This window comes from Bos javanicus, chromosome 3 (assembly GCF_032452875.1).
Source record: "Bos javanicus breed banteng chromosome 3, ARS-OSU_banteng_1.0, whole genome shotgun sequence".
Taxonomy (NCBI): Eukaryota; Metazoa; Chordata; class Mammalia; order Artiodactyla; family Bovidae; genus Bos; species Bos javanicus.
Window position 1 is genome coordinate 46,005,424 of NC_083870.1, and position 19,074 is coordinate 46,024,497.

The window sequence follows — 19,074 nt, forward strand, 5'->3', positions numbered from 1 at the left end:
TTTCAAATCCTGAAAGATGATGCTGTGAAAGTGCTGCACTCAATATGCCAGCAAATTTGGAAAACTCAGCAGTGGCCACAGGACTGGAAAAGGTCAGTTTTCATTCCAATCCCAAAGAAAGGCAATGCCAAAGAATGCTCAAACTACCACATAATTGCACTCATCTCACACGCTAGTAAAGGAATGCTCAAAATTCTCCAAGCCAGGCTTCAGCAATACATGAACTGTGAACTTCCACATGTTCAAGCTGGTTTTCGAAAAGGCAGAGGAACCAGAGATCAAATTGCCAACATCCGCTGGATCATGGAAAAAGCAAGAGAGTTCCAGAAAAGCATCTATTTCTGCTTTATTGACTGTGCCAAAGCCTTTGACTCTGTGGATCACAATAGACTGTGGAAAAGTCTGAAAGAGATGGGAATATCAGACCACCTGATCTGCCTCTTGAGAAACCTGTATGCAGGTCAGGAAGCAACAGTTAGAACTGGACATGGAACAACAGACTGGTTCCAAATAGGAAAAGGAGTATGTCAAGGCTGTATTTTATCACCCTGCTTATTTAACTTCTATGCAGAGTACATCATGAGAAACGCTGGGCTGGAAGAAGCACAAGCTGGAATCAAGATTGCCTGGAGAAATATCAGTAACCTCAGATATGCAAATGACACCACCCTTTTGACAGAAAGTGAAGAAGAACTAAAGAGCCTCTTGATGAAAGTGAAAGTGGAGAGTGAAAAGTTGCCTTAAAGCTCAACATTCAGAAAACGAAGATCATGGCATCTGGTCCCATCACTTCATGGCAAATAGATGGGGAAACAGTGGAAACAGTGTCAGACTTTATTTTTTTTGGCTCCAAAATCACTGCACATGGTGATTGCAGCCATGAAATTAAAAGACACTTACTCCTTGGAAGGAAAGTTATGACCAACCTAGATAGCATATTGAAAAGCAGAGACATTACTTTGCCAACAAAGGTCCGTCTAGTCAAGGCTATGGTTTTTCCAGTGGTCATGTATGGATGTGAGAGTTGGACTGTGAAGAAAGCTGAGTGACAAAGAATTGATGCCTTTGAACTGTGGTGTTGGAGAAGACTCCTGAGAGTCCCTTGGACTGCAAGGAGATCCGACCAGTCCATTCTGAAGGAGATCAGCCCTGGGTGTTCTTTGGAGGGAATGATGCTAAAGCTGAAACTCTAGTACTTTGGCCACCTCATGCAAAGAGTTGACTCATCGGAAAAGACTTCTGATGCTGTGAGGGATTGTGGGCAGGAGGAGAAGGGGACGGCAGAGGATGAGATGGCTGGATGGCATCACCGACTCAATGGACGTGAGTTTGAGTGAATTCCGGGAGTTGGTGATGGACAGGGAGGCCTGGAGTGCTGCAATTCATGGTGTCGCAAAGAGTCGGACATGACTGAGTGACTGAACTGAACTGAACTGATGTCTTATGTCAGTTGCTTTATTAGTTAATCATGCAAAAGACTGGAAGAATGAATGAGAATACTGTTAACAGTTAGTGCAGTTCAGCAGAGCAAACCTGCACTATCCCAAGAAAAGTGGCTTATATGAACACCAAATGTATTATTACACTCCCAGTAGGTAAGGATTTAATTAATCAAACAAACACTGATTGAGCATTGATTAGAATTAAGCATTGTTGTAGGCTGCTTACACATACTACATGTCCTGAAATTCCTTAGTGACTTGATAAGGCGTATGTATTTACATTAGCATCTTTAGACTAATAATCCATCTCCATTAATATTCCTTGTTTGGTTCCGGAGATGAGTAGACCTTAGTACGAAAAACAGGATCAGATGGGGGGGCAATGTAGAGTCATAATACCTATACTTGCATAGCACCTCAATCCTTTTTTGTAATATCTCATTTAAAAATATTGATAACCATTAAGACGTGTAAAGTTCTAATATTTTCCCCATTTTGGGCTTAAGGAAATGAAGGATCAAAATGCTTCTAAACTGATGGTTAATTAGACAAACTCCTTTAGCCTTGGACAATGTTAGGTACTGTACTTAGAAATTGATCATACTCAAAATAACCCTCTAGATAAATGTTATCATCTTCATTGTATGTATGAGTAACAAGAGGCTCGTACAAGTTCATATATAATAAAGGGCAGATATAGAGTAAAAAGCCTCAGATTCCTTTATTTCACAAACCCTCACTTGCCCAACCTAATATTAGGTCATTATTACAAAGTCAAAGTAAACTTGAATTTTCTGGCTGCAACCTCCCAGTGTTACACCTTGGTGTCTGAACCACAGATACCTCAATTACTGTACCTTGTTGCTGTTGTTAGTCGTGTAGTCATGTCTGCCTCTTTTGTGACACCACTGACTGTAGCCCTCCAGGCTCCTCGGCCCATGGGATTTCCCAGGCAAGAATACTAGAGTGGCTTGACATTTCTTCTCCAAGGGATCTTCCCAACCCACCCAGTTGAACCCAGGCTCTTCTATGTTGCAGAGGATTCTTTACTGCTGAGCCACCAGGGAAGCAGTCCAAGGGACTTTCAAGAGTCTTCAACACCACAGTTCAAAAGCATCCATTCTTACCACTTAGCCACTAGGAAAGCCCCGGCATAGAAACATTCAATAGTAGACAGGGGACTTGGACCACTGTCTGCTAGTCTCTACATAAGCAAACCATCAGGGGCTGCTGGGGAGTTTGACTGCTGTGGGGTAGTAGGTACCAAAAGCTTTATGCATGGTAGAGAAGTGGATTCAACTACCCCTGGTAGAAAGTTTGAAAAAAAAAAAAAAAAGAACAGGGCTTGGGCTGGTATGAAGCTGCAGAGAGCTATGTCTCAGTGTTTTAGGCATGTGCCTAGTGGCCCAGTAACTTGCTTCTGTATTGTCTGTAAGTATTACCTGGAGACTGGAGCTATGGGCCTCCATTTAGAGACTTGGTTCTGCAGTGGTGGAGAGGGAGAGGAGTGATACGGGGTGGAAAGTATTGTGTACTTCATGTAAGAAGCAGGAGGGTAAGTGCAAAAACAGAAAGTTTTTTCTCACTGTAAGTCTAAAACCTAAAGTTCAAAACAACATTAGAAAAACTAGTTCAACCAGTTTAAAAAACTAGTTAACCAGTGATAATCAAAAGACTCAAACTACAGATGATTTTATACTAATTAAACCAAATAATATCATATTCAGGCCTTTTAAAATAAATAGAAAATAATATCCACATAAATAAGGTAAAATTATTAATAAAACTGAATTTGATATGAAATACTTGATTAGAAATATTGACTGAAATAGAAATACTAGTAAAACTTTAAATTTAGAACTGGATTAGAAATTGGTGTAGAGCAGTCTTAAAGCAGTCTTAAGGCAGTTGTAGTAGAGGGTTTTCCAAAAGAAAGGAAAGATATAAGTTCCTCATTTAGAACACGATTGTAATATTCTGAAATGCCAAGGTTCTTGAAAGAATCAGCTTCTAGGGGAAAAAAAAAGATTATTCTAAAATCAACAATCTCATTAGTATCCATAGATGTTAGAAGCCAAGAACACAGTGTTTTAAAGGAGTAGGATAAAGAACTGTATTTCTCCCTTAACAATACAAACATGAATAAAGATATTGTAAGCATTTAAAATCTAAAGTGGTTTGTCATTCACCTTGTTATAAGAATACTTAAAAAAGTTATTCTTCAGCATGATTGATACAAACTTGGAATGAAAGAGGGATGTAAGAAATGATGATGCAAGGAAACCAGAAAAATATAGTCATAAATAAAATTAACTATTGACCATAGATAAGAATGACAGCTCATTTTGGGGTGTGAAAAATAAAGATAGAGATAAAAATGTTACATAAAATTGACAAGGAAGGTGGTTGAGGTGGGAGTCAGGGGTCAGGTAGTCAGGGGTGCTAAGGGCTTTTTGTATTGAGAGAAGAGAAATACTTGATAACTTGGGAATATATTTTTTAAAACATTGAAATATCTGTGTTAAAAATTAAAAGGTAATCACATAAAATCTAGAAATGTAATTTGTAAGCAGTCATAGAAACGAAGATGGCTGAGATGGTAGAAAACTTAATCCAGTGAGAGACAGAAAAGGGAAAATAAAAATCAAGAGCATGAGGAGCAAATACAAAGCATAGGAAACAGGAAAAACAAGGCAGATAGAAGAAATAAATGCAAATACATTATTAACCACAAAACTAACTTTTATCAAGTTTACCTATTAAAACATAAGAGGCTCTATTATGGATTAAAAATAAACACTTCAAACAACTATAAGATGTTTAGAAGAGAAATACATTATTTTAGCAAACTTGAAAATAATCTGGTTGAAGCAAGAAATACTATGTAAATACTAACCATAATAAGTTAATGTAGTGGTATTTATATGTAACAAAAGTGGACTTTCAGAGAAAATATGTTATGGTATGGGGAGGGAGGAGGGAGGAGGGTTCAGGATGGGGAACACATGTATACCTGTGGCAGATTCATTTCGATATATGGCAAAACCAATACAATATTGTAAAGTTAAAAAATAAAATAAAATTTAAAAAAATAAAAAGAAAATATATTAATAAAAATAAAGAGAAAAATAAGTAATGAAAAGAAGAATAAACATTCTTAAAATTACATATACATTACAACATGGCCTGACTTAAAATTTTTAAGAATTATTTGAATTAAATTTATTAGAATGATTTAATGAATGTATAAAAGTTTCTGTATCCAACTAGTAGAGTGAGTGTGACCTTTTCAGGCACCTGTGGAAAGAAGATTTATCCAAATTGACCATGTACTTTCAGAAATATATATATATGTGTGTATGTGTGTATATAGTTTTCAGTTAAATCACACAGACTACATTTTTTTTCTACAACACAACTAAATTAGATATAAAATATCAAAGACAGGAGGAGAAGGGGACGACAGAGGATGAGATGGTTGGATGGCATCACCAACTCTATGGACATGAATTTGAACAAGCTCCGGGAATTGGTGATGAACAGGGGAGCCTGGCATGCTGCAGTCCATAGGTCACAAAGAGTCGGACATGACTGAACTGATATTTTCATGAACTGAACTGAAAATACCAAAATATTATCAAAATGAAGGCAATAACAACAGATTTAAACCACATTTATAAATAATGCATGGGTTGAAGAGGTTGTCACAATAGAAATTATAAAATACTTAGACTGAATAACACAATTTCCATTGACAACCTGTAAAATGTAGCCAAGTGAGTTAAGTCATTCAGTCGTGTCTGACTCTTTGTGACCCTATGGACTGTGGCCTACCAGGCTGATCCGTCCATGGGATTTTCCAGGCAAGAATACTGAAGTGGGTTGTCATTTCCTTCTCCAAGGGGATCTTCTCCATCCAGGGATCAAACAAGGGTCTCCCGCATTGCAGGCAGATGCTTTTTACCCTCTGAGCCACTGAAAATTTGTGATTTTACATGTTTATAACAAAAAAGATAAAGATAAGCAGGTTTCATTTCAAGATGCTACAGAGAGAGGAAACAGGTTGGGGAGGGATGTTTTAGTGGTGGTGGGGTGGTAAATTATGAAAAAAATGGAAGACAGATAATGCAAATAATACAAATGAAAACAAAAATGATGATGGCCTACAAAGAAAACCTGACTCTTTGAAAATAGATTAGTAAATGATTATCTGGCCATATCATATAGTAACCTGTATATTTCAGTTACAGCTGCCTTCTAATTACTGTTCTTTTATTATTTTATTGAATTGCTTATGAGTAGTTAATCATACTTAAGTAGTTAATCATTTTCTAGAAAAATCATGGTAGCAAGCGATTGGAGCTGATAGAATAGGGGAAGATCTCTCTAGTCTACCATATCTCTGTCACTCTCTGTTGCCTGCCTGCTCTCCTTTCATCCCCAGCAAGCTGTAAGATGGATTGCCTGGCCCCTGACAGCGTTATTTTCCAACCCCAGCAATGAAAATATATTTGAGTGACTGACTAGATGCTTGCAGTGTCTGGGTGCTAAGGACACAGTGATGAACAAGATAGGAATGATACTAACCCTCAGGTAGCTTATTGCTTACTGAGAAAAACAGACTATTAAGCAAATTATAATGAAGTGCTGAGGGGAGCAGTCAGACAGTACTGTGGGAGCCAGTAGCTAGGAAACCTAACAGATTTCCTAACCTATCAGGGAGGGTAAGCTGAATTGAGAAAGTGAAATTTAAACTGAGTCCTGAAAGGTATACATCATGTCCAGTAGAGTGAGGAATAGGTGAGAATTCAAGGCACAGAGAACAGCATGAGCAAATCCCTGAAGGCACATAAGTGTTTTTATTGATTAGTTTGAACCTGCATATGATTTTGGATCAGTAAAGTTGCTCACGACCAAAGTATACACACCTATGCTTTCAAATTGTTTTGTCAACCATTTATTTCAATTGTAGCCTTAAAGCATGAGTAGAACACATAGCCTAATCATAATAAAAATATGAACCATAATGTAATAACAATAATTTAGGAGTCAGTTCTGCTGTGTATAAAATGAACAATTGTAGCTAACTTCGAAGAGTTTGGGAAGCTGAAGATATAAAGGGTTAAGCACTCAAGAGAGTGCCTTATAAAGAGAAAGTGTTAACCCCTGGAGGTTATCATCATTGATTTACTCAATCTTCACAATAAATTGTTGAAATAATTATTACTCTCTGAATTTTAGAGCTGACATTTAGAGAGGTAAAGTCTTCTCCACAATAACATATGTCATTTTTTTTTTTTAAGATTTAGTTAAGGTGTTATTTTTCCTCCCTTCTGGGATAAGTTTTCTTTCTCACTGGTTCCAAGAGCACCGTATATAAAAATGAATCCTACACATTGGCAGATTGCATTGTAATAATTTTTCTGTGTTTAAGATGTATGATTGTTCTGTTACCCAGGGAACTACTTACTGGAAGGTCTATGTTTGTCTTACTCATACTTGTGTCTAGTGCATAGGGGGCACATGAAGATATTTACTAAATTAAGGTGAAAATTGAATAGAACAGAACATTCTGATTTCGCATCATATAATATTTTTACCATGCCAGTTATATATTACAACAATGACTCTTTTAATAATAAGAAAAATAATGCAGCAACATTTTTAAAAAATCACTAAGTGCATTAATAATTAACTAAAAATGTGCCATTGAATGAAGTTTTCCTTTATTTCTGATATGTTTGAAATAGACTTCCCACTTTTAGTGTCCCTTGTTTAATTGTTGTGGAGAAACTGTCAGGTAGCCCGAGAATATTTCTTTTCAAGGGATGAGGGCAGGGGATAGTATGTACTCAATGTTTCTTTTGACTTCCTTCACAAAAGGAAGCACGTTATCAGGAAAATTACATAGAAGCGTCTCCTGGAAGCCATGTAATTTGAGGTAACGTAATTTTGGATGCACAAATAACAATCTCTCTCCATTCAGGCATTCAAAAGGTAACCAGACTGGTATATTGCTAATTAAATAACTCAAAGAAATTGAAACCAGTGAAGTGAAAAACCAGTGTTTTATTTGTGTTAAGATTTCTCTTAGACCTACACTGATGAAATAATATCCCTTTTGAAATGACCAGAAATTATGTTTTACTCTATAATAAAATCAAGTTAAAATACTTGCAAAAATACTTGCACTCTTATGGGATGTGTAGGATACAGCTAATCTTTTAACATATATCCTTCAACTGGTGGAGATATTCTGAAATTTCCAAAAATATTTTGTTTGTCATGATTTCCCTATGGTTTACATTTGCTATTTCTTGGTTAGTAATAACAAGTAGAGCAATTGGGGAAGAATTATAGCTACCAAATATTTCCGTTTGTTTTCATTGTGTATCATTTCATAAAGTAAGAAAGATTAAAATGAGAAAAACTTACCCTCAAATTAGAGTTGGTAAATATCTTTGCATTTACTGTCTTATGTTCTTTTCCATTTAGAGAGGACTATATAATTATTAGAAATTTATACTCTTTCTGTCTCCTTAATGTGAGGAGGCTTGGGGAAAAAATCACCCCCAAGTGAAATACTGGCATCTCTCTGTCTCAGTCTTTAAAATCAGGATAATTTCTCCCTTGCCTCAAAATGTGAAAATTATAGGGGAAACAATAATAGAGTCAATATGGAGTGATGAAAGAAATGCCCTTTCCAGATGGGTGAAAATTTAGAAATCACAGGACAATTATGCAAGGAGATCTATTTTAAATACCCCTCAAGAAGATTATTCACTTAGAAATAACAGATAGGTAACTGTCCTTATGTATCAGTGAGAAAGAACTATGTATGGTACTCATTTATTGAAGCCTATCACTGGAGTTCAGAGCACAGGAATTTTGAAATTAATCAGAATCTTGTTGGGTGCCTACTATGTGTTATAACTCCACTGTGCCCTGACATTCACTACAGATGGGAGGAAAAACACTCAGATTAGCTTTGCACTTATTAACTCATTCAGTCCTCATAGCAGCCTTCAGTTCAGTTCAGTCAGTCAGTCGTGTTCAACTCTTTGCAACCCCATGAATCGCAGCATGCCAGGCCTCCCTGTCCATCACCAACTCCCAGAGTTCACTCAGACTCACGTCCATTGAGTCGGTGATGCCATCCAGCCATCTCATCCTCTGTCGTCCCCTTTTCCTCCTGCCCCCAGTCCCTCCCAGCATCAGAGTCTTTTCCTGCCGGGGGCCGGCATGAGGACCTCCACCCATGGCAAAGGTCATGAGGAAGGAGGCTCGACATACGAAAAGGCGGGATTGAGCCTCAGGAGTCCCCTTGGAAAATTCTTGAGCATCTACCCCCATAACCAGAGCCTGCCTACTTTACTACTTTGTGCTCTCACCTACACCTCTGACTTTATGGGGGACTGTCCCCCACCACCTCTTTCTGAGAAGGAGTCAACTTAGAGCTCCAGTTAATAATAATTCCTGGGCGTGATAGGAGTGTTTCAACCTACAAACTCCTCTGAAGGTTCTCTAGCCTGCCTGACAGGCTTGTCCAGCCACATGTGATTGCTCATAGCCTCCCAACCATGAGAGGCACGAGATGCTTTAAACCTTCTAAAAACAGGTTCTTTAGAGAAGTTAGAAAGCTATAAGTATAATGGGCTGATTAGAAATTGTATTGGTGAAGGGTTTTTCATTTGTTGAGCCAATGTTTACTGCTAAGTCTCCACATCCTCTGCCCTTATACACATTAATGAATATATAGAAGAAATAAGTATTAACCTTTGATATTAATCATGTTGGACCTTAGGCTAAGTAAATTCTTTCCTTAATTAAAACCCATTATACCCTCACCCTATAGGAATGTAACTTTATCTGGTACCTTTGGAAGGTGGTGTCTGTTTCAAAAATAATCACCCCGGGAGAAGTAAGTGTTCTGGTTCACTGACCACTGTTAACAAGGAGAGGGTCATAAATTGTCAGCAGGCCCCCTGGCCAGAAGATGATGTAACACCCCTAAGACCTCTGTATACATTTGTATGAAGCACCTGACTTTAATAAAAGTCAGGACTGCTGTCCCTGCGTGACTTTTGTATAACACCTCAGTGTATAAAAACAGACCCTGGAAAATAAAGAATTGGGATCAGTTCCTCAAAATATTGGTCTCCCCATATCGTTCTCTCTCTCAAACTCTGGCTGAGTTTCCATCTGGAGCGCGGAGCCTGCCATGCTTACTAATTATGCTTGGGCTCTAAGATCTGACCAGGGAGGCCTCAGTGTCTCCTCTCCTTCGGGAGAATGGAAGGATGCCTGCGGCCTACGTAAGTGGTACAAACTTCTTGTCTTGAAGTTTTATTGGTTTCCCGCGTAAACCAAGCTACTCAGCCTCTTTTCTGCACTAAATTTTCCTGCTGAGCTATCCTCATTCTATTACTCTTTATATCTCTAATTAATATCTAGTTAAAGCCATTGTATTCACCGACGACGTCTCTCCTTTGAATTTCACTGGATCCACCGGGACTGGACCCTGGCATTTTCCAATGAGTCAACTCTTTGCATGAGGTGGCCAAAGTACTGGAGTTTCAGCTTTAGCATCATTCCTTCCAAAGCATACCCAGGACTGATCTCCTTTAGAATGGACTGTTTGGATCTCCTGGCAGTCTATGGGACTCTCAAGAGTCTTCTCCAACACCACAGTTCAAAAGCGTCAATTCTTTGGTGCTTAGCTTGATTCACAGTCCAACTCTCAAATCCATACATGACTACTGGAAAACCATAGCCTTGACTAGATAGACCTCTGTTGGCAAAGTAATGTCTCTACTTTTTAATATGTTATAGCAGCCTTCAGTTCAGTTCAGTTCAGTCTCTCAGTTGTGTCCAACTCTTTGTGACCCCATGAATCACAGCATGCCAGGCCTCCCTGTCCATCACCAACTCCTGGAGTTCACTCAGACTCACGTCCATCGAGTCAGTGATGCCATCTAGCTATCTCATCCTCTGTTTTCCCCTTCTCCTCCTGCCCCCAATCCCTCCCAGCATCAGAGTCTTTTCCAATGAGTCAACTCTTCGCATGAGGTGGCCAAAGTAGTGGAGTTTCAGCTTTAGCATCATTCCTTCCAAAGAAATCCCAGGGCTGATCTCCTTCAGAATGGACTGGTTGAATCTCCTTGCAGTCCAAAGGACTCTCAGGAGTCTTCTCCAACACCACAGTTCAAAAGCATCAATTCTTCGGCACTCAGCCTTCTTCACAGTCCAACTCTCACATCCATACATGACCACAGGAAAAACCATAGCCTTGACTAGACGGACCATTGTTGGCAAAGTAATGTCTCTGTTTTCAATATGCTATCTAGATTGGTCATAACTTTTCTTCCAAGGAGTAAGTGTCTTTTAATTTCATGGCTACAGTCAAAATAATAGGATAGTGAAAGAGGAACTCCCCAGGTCAGTAGGGGCCCAATATGCTACTGGAGATCAGTGAAGAAATAACTCCAGAAAAAATGAAGGGATGGAGCCAAAGCAAAAACAATACCCAGCTGTGGATGTGACTGGTAATAGAACCAAGGTCCGATGCTATAAAGAGCAATATTGCCTAGGAACCTAGAATGTCAGGTCCATGAATCAAAGCAAATTGGAAGTGGTCAAACAGGAGATGGCAAGAGTGAATGTCGATATTCTAGGAATCAGCGAACTAAAATGGACTGGAATGGGTTAATTTAACTTAGATGACCATTATATCTACTACTGTGGGCAGGAATCCCTTAGAAGAAATGGAGTAGCCATCATGGTCAATAACAGAGTCCGAAATGCAGTACTTGGATGCAATCTCAAAAACGACAGAATGATCTCTGTTCGTTTTCAAGGCAAACCATTCAATATCACAGTAATCCAAGTCTGTGCCCCAACCAGCAACGCTGAAGAAGCTGAAGTTGAATGGTTCTATGAAGACCTACAAGACCTTTTAGAACTAGCACCCAAAAAAGATGTCCTTTTCATTATAGGGGACCAAAATGCAAAAGTAGGAAGTCAAGAAACACCTGGAGTAACAGGCAAATTTGGCCTTGGAATACAGAATGAAGCAGGCAAAGGCTATTAGAGTTTTGCCAAGAAAATGCAGTGGTCATAACAAACACCCTCTTCCAACAACACAAGAGAAGACTCTACACATGGACATCACCAGATGGTCAACACCAAAATCAGATTGATTATATTCTTTGCAGCCAAAGAGGGAGAAGCTCTATACAATCAACAAAAACAAGATCAGGAGCTGACTGTGGCTCAGATCATGAGCTCCTTATTGACAAATTCAGACTGAAATTGAAGAAAGTAGGGAAAACAACTAGATCATTCAGGTATGACTTAAATCAAATCCCTTATGATTATATAGTGGAAGTGAGAATTAGATTTAAGGGACTAAATCTGATAGAGTGCCTGATGAACTAAGGACAGAGGTTCGTTACATTGTACAGGAGACAGGGATCAAGACCATCCCTATGGAAAAGAAATGCAAAAAAGCAAAATGGCTGTCTAGGGAGGCCTTAGAAATAGTTGTGAAAAGAAGAGAAGAGAATAGTAAAGGAGAAAAGGAAAGATATAAGCATCTGAATGCAGAGTTCCAGAGAATAGCAAGAAGAGATAAGAAAGCCTTCCTCAGTGACCAATGCAAAGAAATAGAGGAAAACAACAGAATGGGAAAGACTAGACATGTCTTCAAGAAAATTAGAGATACCAAGGGAACATTTCATGCAAAGATGGGCTTGATAAAGGACAGAAATGGTATAGCAGCCTTAAGAGATGGCTATTACTGATCCCAGTTTACAGTTTGAGGAGACTCATGCATGGAGATATTAAAGTCTTTATTCAAGTACTTTACCATGAGAATGATAGAGGTCAAGAGTCAGCCTCAAGAGTGTACTTTTAAAGCCAGACCTCTAAATATATTGCCGTCTGAGAGGAAGTTTACAAAGTTTTATTTAGATACTCACTTCATCGGTAAAAACTACTGCTATCAAACTAAGGGAAGGGGAGCAATCAGGTGCAATAATAAGTGGAAAAAGAAAAAAATACTGACCCATCTTCCGTTTATGAGTCCATTTTTGCTCACCTGTCAAATTACTGTTAAGGACATTTATTTTGGTTTTGATTTTAATTTTGAATTTCTTCTTTTTAAAAATTTCTCTTTTTTAACCAAATTTAAGTTTCCTGGTGAAGTCACATTCTTATAAATTTTTTGAACATGTTCATTGTAGTTTTTCTGTATAAAGTCCATTTGTGATAACAACATGTACTGAATTATGTATTCATATCTATATTTTCTGAGTTATTGGCAGTTCTTAGTTAATGACAGACCTGGGATTTTTGATCAGAAGCCAGGCCTTGTATATGAAAATTTGTAGACACTGTGGTTGACTTATTTACCACAGAAGGTTCACCATTTCATTTGGTAGGTAGACAGGAGTGAGACCATATCACCCTTATCTAAATCAGGAGCTGAGCTGACTCAGGCTGGGTTGCATGTCTACCTCTGGTCTGCTCCACTTGCAGAGTATAACCCTCCATAAGTTTCAGCTGTCTGCTAAGATGTTGTCTAGGACTTTCTCTTCTTTAGCTACTCCTGTACTCTAGTTGTTTCATTTGGTCCATCAGAGTGCAGAAGGCTCCCTTCTGCTTTGCATGCATGCCAAGTTGCTTTAGTCGTGTCTGACTCTTTGTGACCCTGTGGACTGTAGCCCTGCAGGTTCCTCTGTCCATTGGATTCTCCAGGCAAAGATACTGGGGTGGATTGCCTTGCCCTCCTTGGGATCTTCCCGACCCAGGGATCGAACCTATGTCTCCAGGGCATTCTGCACTGGCAGGCGGATTCTTTACCACTGAGCCACCTGGGAAGTCCCCCTTCTGCTTTATAGAGACTTTTCTTTTTAATTGTTGTTTATTTTCTTAGTCTTTTTCTTATGAAGTATAAGAATTAAGCTTTTCTATACTTTCTTCTCGGAGAAGGCAATGGCACCCCACTCCAGTACTCTTGCCTGGAGAATCTCATGGACAGAGGAGCCTGGTACGCTGCAGTCCATGGGGTTGCTGAGGGTCGGACACGACTAAGCGACTTCACTTTCACTTTTCACTTTCATGCATTGGAGAAGGAAATGGCAACCCACTCCAGTGTTCTTGCCTGGAGAATCTCAAGGACGGCGGAGCCTGTGGGCTGCCGTCTATGGGGTCGCACAGAGTCAGACATGACTGAAGCGACTTAGCAGCAGTAGCAGCAGCATACTTTCTTCTGCTTCAGGTTTCTAGCCTCTTACATTCCCCAAACCCTGTGTTGCTCTAGTCCTAGAAGATTACCTAAGATCTCTCTTGCTCTTTCTTCTGAGCCTTGGTCTTCTATCTACAAGATTCCTCATTTTGCTAAGAAGTCACCGATTCCCTCAGGATAAAAGTAACTCCTATTCTATCATCTCACTTCTCTGATGTTCTCTTTTTACTTGCGATCATGGCTCCTGTAGTCAGAGTTACTTCAGAGGCTATCCAGTGCTTCCAACATATTTTTGAAAAGTTATCCTTCAAAAACTAGTCTGTCACAATCAGAAACAGATGCCATAAATTATTTACTGAATGTCTACGTGCCAGGATAGTGCTCACTGCTGGTTATACATGGTAACATGTGTCTAAAATATTTAAAACAGTTAAGTTATATATTTTTATATATATATATTATATATAATATATATATATATATTAAGTTATATATTTTTATATCTGACCTATTCTCTGACTCAAGAACTAATGTTCTGCTGACTAATATGGAAACATGACACACATGGTAAATGATTTTCTTAGTAGCAAGCAAAATGTGATTCAGGAGCTCAGAGGAGGAATGCTTAAGTTGGCCCAGAGAGTGGAGTAGGAAAAGTGAGTCAGGAATGCTTCCTAGAAGAAGTGTGACCTTAGGCAGAAATTTCAAAGATTTAGAAAGAGTTAGTCAAGCATAAATTGTCATCGACTGGACCCAATATGACTTCTAAATATCCTATGTTAGTACTTAAAATATGTTTATTTCTATTAAAAGCATAAGTGAATTTTAAAAATTAAAAATACATTTGAGGATGTAAAAGCTATCTTAAAAATTTTAACCACGCCAATTGATTTCTCCATAGGTATTCAAAGCAATGAATATCCCACAAATCAGGAATCCTTCTCTGCCTCCCCCAGAAAAAATGCCTGAAGCCTATTCTGCAAAGATTGCTCTTTTGGGTGCTGGGCCTGCAAGTATAAGTTGTGCTTCGTTCTTGGCTCGATTAGGCTACAATGACATCACTATATTTGAAAAACAAGAATACGTTGGTGGTTTAAGGTAATTCCTACATTTATTTCATGTTCATAGTGTTAAAAATAATGGGGTAAAACAATTATGAATATTGTTGGTTTGTAATCAAATAGGAACTTCAGGTTCACAGATGGTATTTTAACTGTTCTTTTTCCAAATGCTCAAATTTTGATTTCATTATTCACTTTAAATTTGCAGTTGGCTTTAAGTAATATTTATTTTAAAATTTCTCTGTCTAGTTCTGTGAATTTAAGAAAAATCACAGCAAAATATTTTATGAATAGAGGAAACAATCATATGAAAGCTTATTTCATCCCTGTCAATCTTTCCTTTAATGGAGATGTATGTGAGTTTTGCAAATTAGAGATGGGGAAACCTACCTCCACAGAATATTGGATGATTCATTTCAGTGTGTATGTAGATGTGTTGTCTTGGTCATGTATTTTCATTCTCCAATCTCTTAAGTCTTGCATTTGATTACAATTAAGTTAGAGACTACTAAGAATGTTCCATTTTAATGTACATTTATGCAGTGTTTTATCTCATAAGTACCATATTATGATTTGCTATTAAACAACATCATTGTTGTAAACCAGGATTCATCACATAAACATTTATTCCCTTGAAGTTCCACACACAAGTATGGAAAATATTCACTGTGTATAAGTGATTTTCAGATATTCATATCAGGCTTGGACAATGGATGGAGTTTACTTTATTTAAGATAAATGGATTCTGTAGAATAAATAGTGGAAAAAAGGCAGTCTTTTCAATGAGTGATGTTGGGCAAGTTGGACAACTCTATGTAAGTCATTAAACTTAGAACACTTCCTCAAGCCATATATATAAAAGTAAACTCAAAAGTGCTTAAAGACATAAATAAAAGATATGACACCATGAAACTCCTACAAGAAAACATAAGCAAAGCATTCTCTATCTGGTATAAATCTTACAAATATTTTCTTAGATCAATCTCCCAAGGTAAAATAAATAACAACAATAACAACAAAAATCAGTAAATATAACCTAATCAAGCTTGAAAGCATTTGCATAGCAAAGGAAATATTCCACAAAACAAAAATACAATCTGTGGAATGGGAGAAACTATTTGCAAACAATATGACCAACAAAATTTAATTTCCAAAACAGCTCGTACAACTCAGTGTCAAATTAAAATAAAATAAACCCAATCAAAAAATGGGCAGAAGAACTAAGTAAACATTCCTCTAAGAAAGACATACAGAAAGCCAACAGGCACATGTAAAGATGATCAACATTAATAATCATTCAGTTCAGTTCAGTTCAGTTGCTCAGTCATGTCCCACTCTTTGCGACCCCATGAATGGCAGCACACCAGGCCTCCCTGTCCATCACCAACTCCCGGAGTTCACTCAAACTCATGTCCATTGAGTCGGTGATGCCATCCAGCCATCTCATCCTCTGTCGTCCCCTTCTCCTCCTGCCCCTAATCCCTCCCAGCATCAGAATCTTTTCCAGTGAGTCATCTCTTCTCATGAGGTGGCCAAAGTATTGGAGTTTGAGCTTCAGCATCATTCCTTCCAAAGAACACCCAGGACTGACCTCCTTTAGAATGGACTGGTTGGATCTCCTTGCATTCCAAAGGACTCTCAGGAGTCTTCTCCAACACCACAGTTCAAAAGCATCAATTTTTTGGCGCTCAGCTTTCTTCACAGTCCAACTCTCACATCCATACATGACCACTGGAAAACCATAGCCTTGACTAGATGGACCTTTGTTGGCAAAGTAATGTCTCTACTTTTCAATATGCTATATAGATTGGTCACAACTTTTCTTCCAAGGAGTAAGCCTCTTTTAATTTCATGGCTGCAGTCACCATCTGCAGTGATTTTGGAGCCCAAAAAAATGAAGTCTGACACTGTTTCCACTGTTTCCCCATCTATTTGCCATGAAGTGATGGGACTGGATGCCATGATCTTCGTTTTGAATGTTGAGCTTTAAGGCAACTTTTTCACTCTCCTCTTTTGCCTTCATCAAGAGGCTTTTTAGTTCCTCTTCACTTTCTGCCATAAGGGTGGTATCATCTGCATATCTGAGGTTATTGATATTTCTCCCGGCAATCTTGATTCCAGCTTGTGCTTCTTCCAGCCCATCCTTTCTCATGATGTACTCTGCATATAAATTAAATAACCAGGGTGACAATATACAGCCTTGATGTACTCCTTTTCCTATTTGGAACCAGTCTATTGTTCCATGTCCAGTTCTAACTGTTGCTTCCTGACCTGCGTATAGGTTTCTCAAGAGGCAGATCAGGTGGTCTGGTTCTCCCATCTCTTTCAGACGTTTCCATAATTTATTGTGATCCACACAGTCAAAGGCTTCGGCATAGTCAATAAAGCAGAAATAGATGTTTTTCTGGAAATCTCTTGCTTTTTTGATGATCCAGGAGATGTTGGCAATTTGATCTCTGGTTCCTCACGTAATCACTAGAGAAATGCAAATCAAAACGACAATGACAACGACAATGACAAACCTCACTCTGGTCAGAATGGTCATCCTTCAAAAGTTTACAAATAACAAATGCTGGAGAAGTAGTAAAGAAAAGAGAACTGGTCTGCACTCTTGTTTGGAATGTAATTTGGTGGCGCCACTATGGAAAATAGTATAGAGGTTTCTTAGAAAACTAAAAATAGAGCTACCATATGATCCTTCAGTTCCATCCCTGGACAGATATCCACAAAATATGAAAACTCTAATAGGACAAAAATGTATGCATCTTAGTGTTCCTAGCAGCACTCTTTACAGTAGCCAAGATATGGAAGCAACCTAAGTGTTCATTGACAGATGAATGGATAAAGGAGGTGCAGTAAATATACATATAATGTAATATTACTCAGCCATAAAAAGAATGAAATATTGGCATTCACAGTAACTTGGTTGGACCTCAAGGTTATCGCACTAAGTGAAGTAAGTCAGACGGAAAGAGACAAATATTACATGATATCACTTATATGGAAACCTAAAAATAATTCAAATAAACTTATTTACAAACCAAGACTCACATAGAAAACAAACTTATGATTACCAGAGGGGAAAAGGAGGGTGAGAGAAATGAATTAGGAGCTTGGGGTTAGTAGATACAAACTACTCTACCTAAAATAGATAAGCAACAATGATTTACTGTGTACCGTGGGGAACTTATTTCAATATTGTGTAATGTCCTATAATGGAAAATAATCCTAAACATTATAAAATAAATAGAACTTTATAGTAACATGTATTTTATTTAGGATCATAAAAAATTAAATTTATTTTAAGCAGGGACTGGATATTCTTTAAAACATTTGATGTAAAAATGAGCAAGAATTTGCATGATAATTTGATAGTATTATTGTTTATTTTTCTTTTTCCCTAAGTGTGTTTTTGCAAAAGAAACTCATTGATTATAAAAATATATCCAGTTGGCATATCTGTTGCTTTACTTAGCATTTAAATTTTGATGGCTACTGAACTATTTTTTAAGCAACAGATTTGTCATATTTAATAATCAGAGAAAAAATTAAATCAAGTTGTGACTAAAATTTATGTTGTTTTTACATTTTATGGCACCTTTAAATATGTATTAATAGATATATAAATATCAACATTGGTATAATGACAATATGCTAAACTACAAGTAAGCTATTATTAATATAAAACTATTAGACTAAATCATCAAGCAAAAATATCACATAGTATGAAGATGCTTTAGAGAGGATATGAAGCTTAAACTGAAGAATAAATATCCTGATAGCCCAGAAGCAATTATTTTTCTGTATTGATGTTTCACTACGTTGAGTTTTAAGGTATCACACATACTTTGTAAATTTTTCTCCTGGAGAGTAAAATACCTAACATATTTTTTTGCTGGAATTATTTAGGCTTTTATTTTCAATGGCATTTTACCACAGCTTCATTAATTAGGAAAAACATAATCTATTAGCAACATATATATATATATACATATATACACACTGTACTTTTTTTTCAAATATACACGTCAATGAATATGTGAGCTAGTTTAAAAAATATGGACTTAATTATTGGGTAGCTGTATAGACTAGAAATAATCTTTCTACACTTTAATTGCATTTGCACGAGAAGCTTTAAAAGGAACAATCCCTGTTTGTGAATTATTGTGTTGACAATTTTGGTAGAAGGTTTTTGTGGTAGTTAGCATCTCTATTTTTTTTAAATTTTAATTTATTTTTAAACTTTACAGTATTGTATTGGTTTTACCAAATATCGAAATGAATCCGCCACAGGTATACATGTGTTCCCCATCCTGAACCCTCC

General features: G+C 37.6%; 1 protein-coding gene across 3 annotated transcripts in view; it reads left to right on the forward strand.

Annotated features, from left to right (window-relative positions):
- Positions 1-19,074, forward strand: part of DPYD (dihydropyrimidine dehydrogenase) — a 930,948-nt gene that overhangs the window by 241,152 nt on the left and 670,722 nt on the right. For all 3 annotated transcript variants that reach the window (XM_061411115.1, XM_061411116.1, XM_061411117.1), the window contains exon 6: positions 14,591-14,787. In XM_061411115.1, the coding sequence (XP_061267099.1) occupies positions 14,591-14,787 (197 nt within the window). The remainder of the gene's footprint in view (positions 1-14,590; positions 14,788-19,074) is intronic.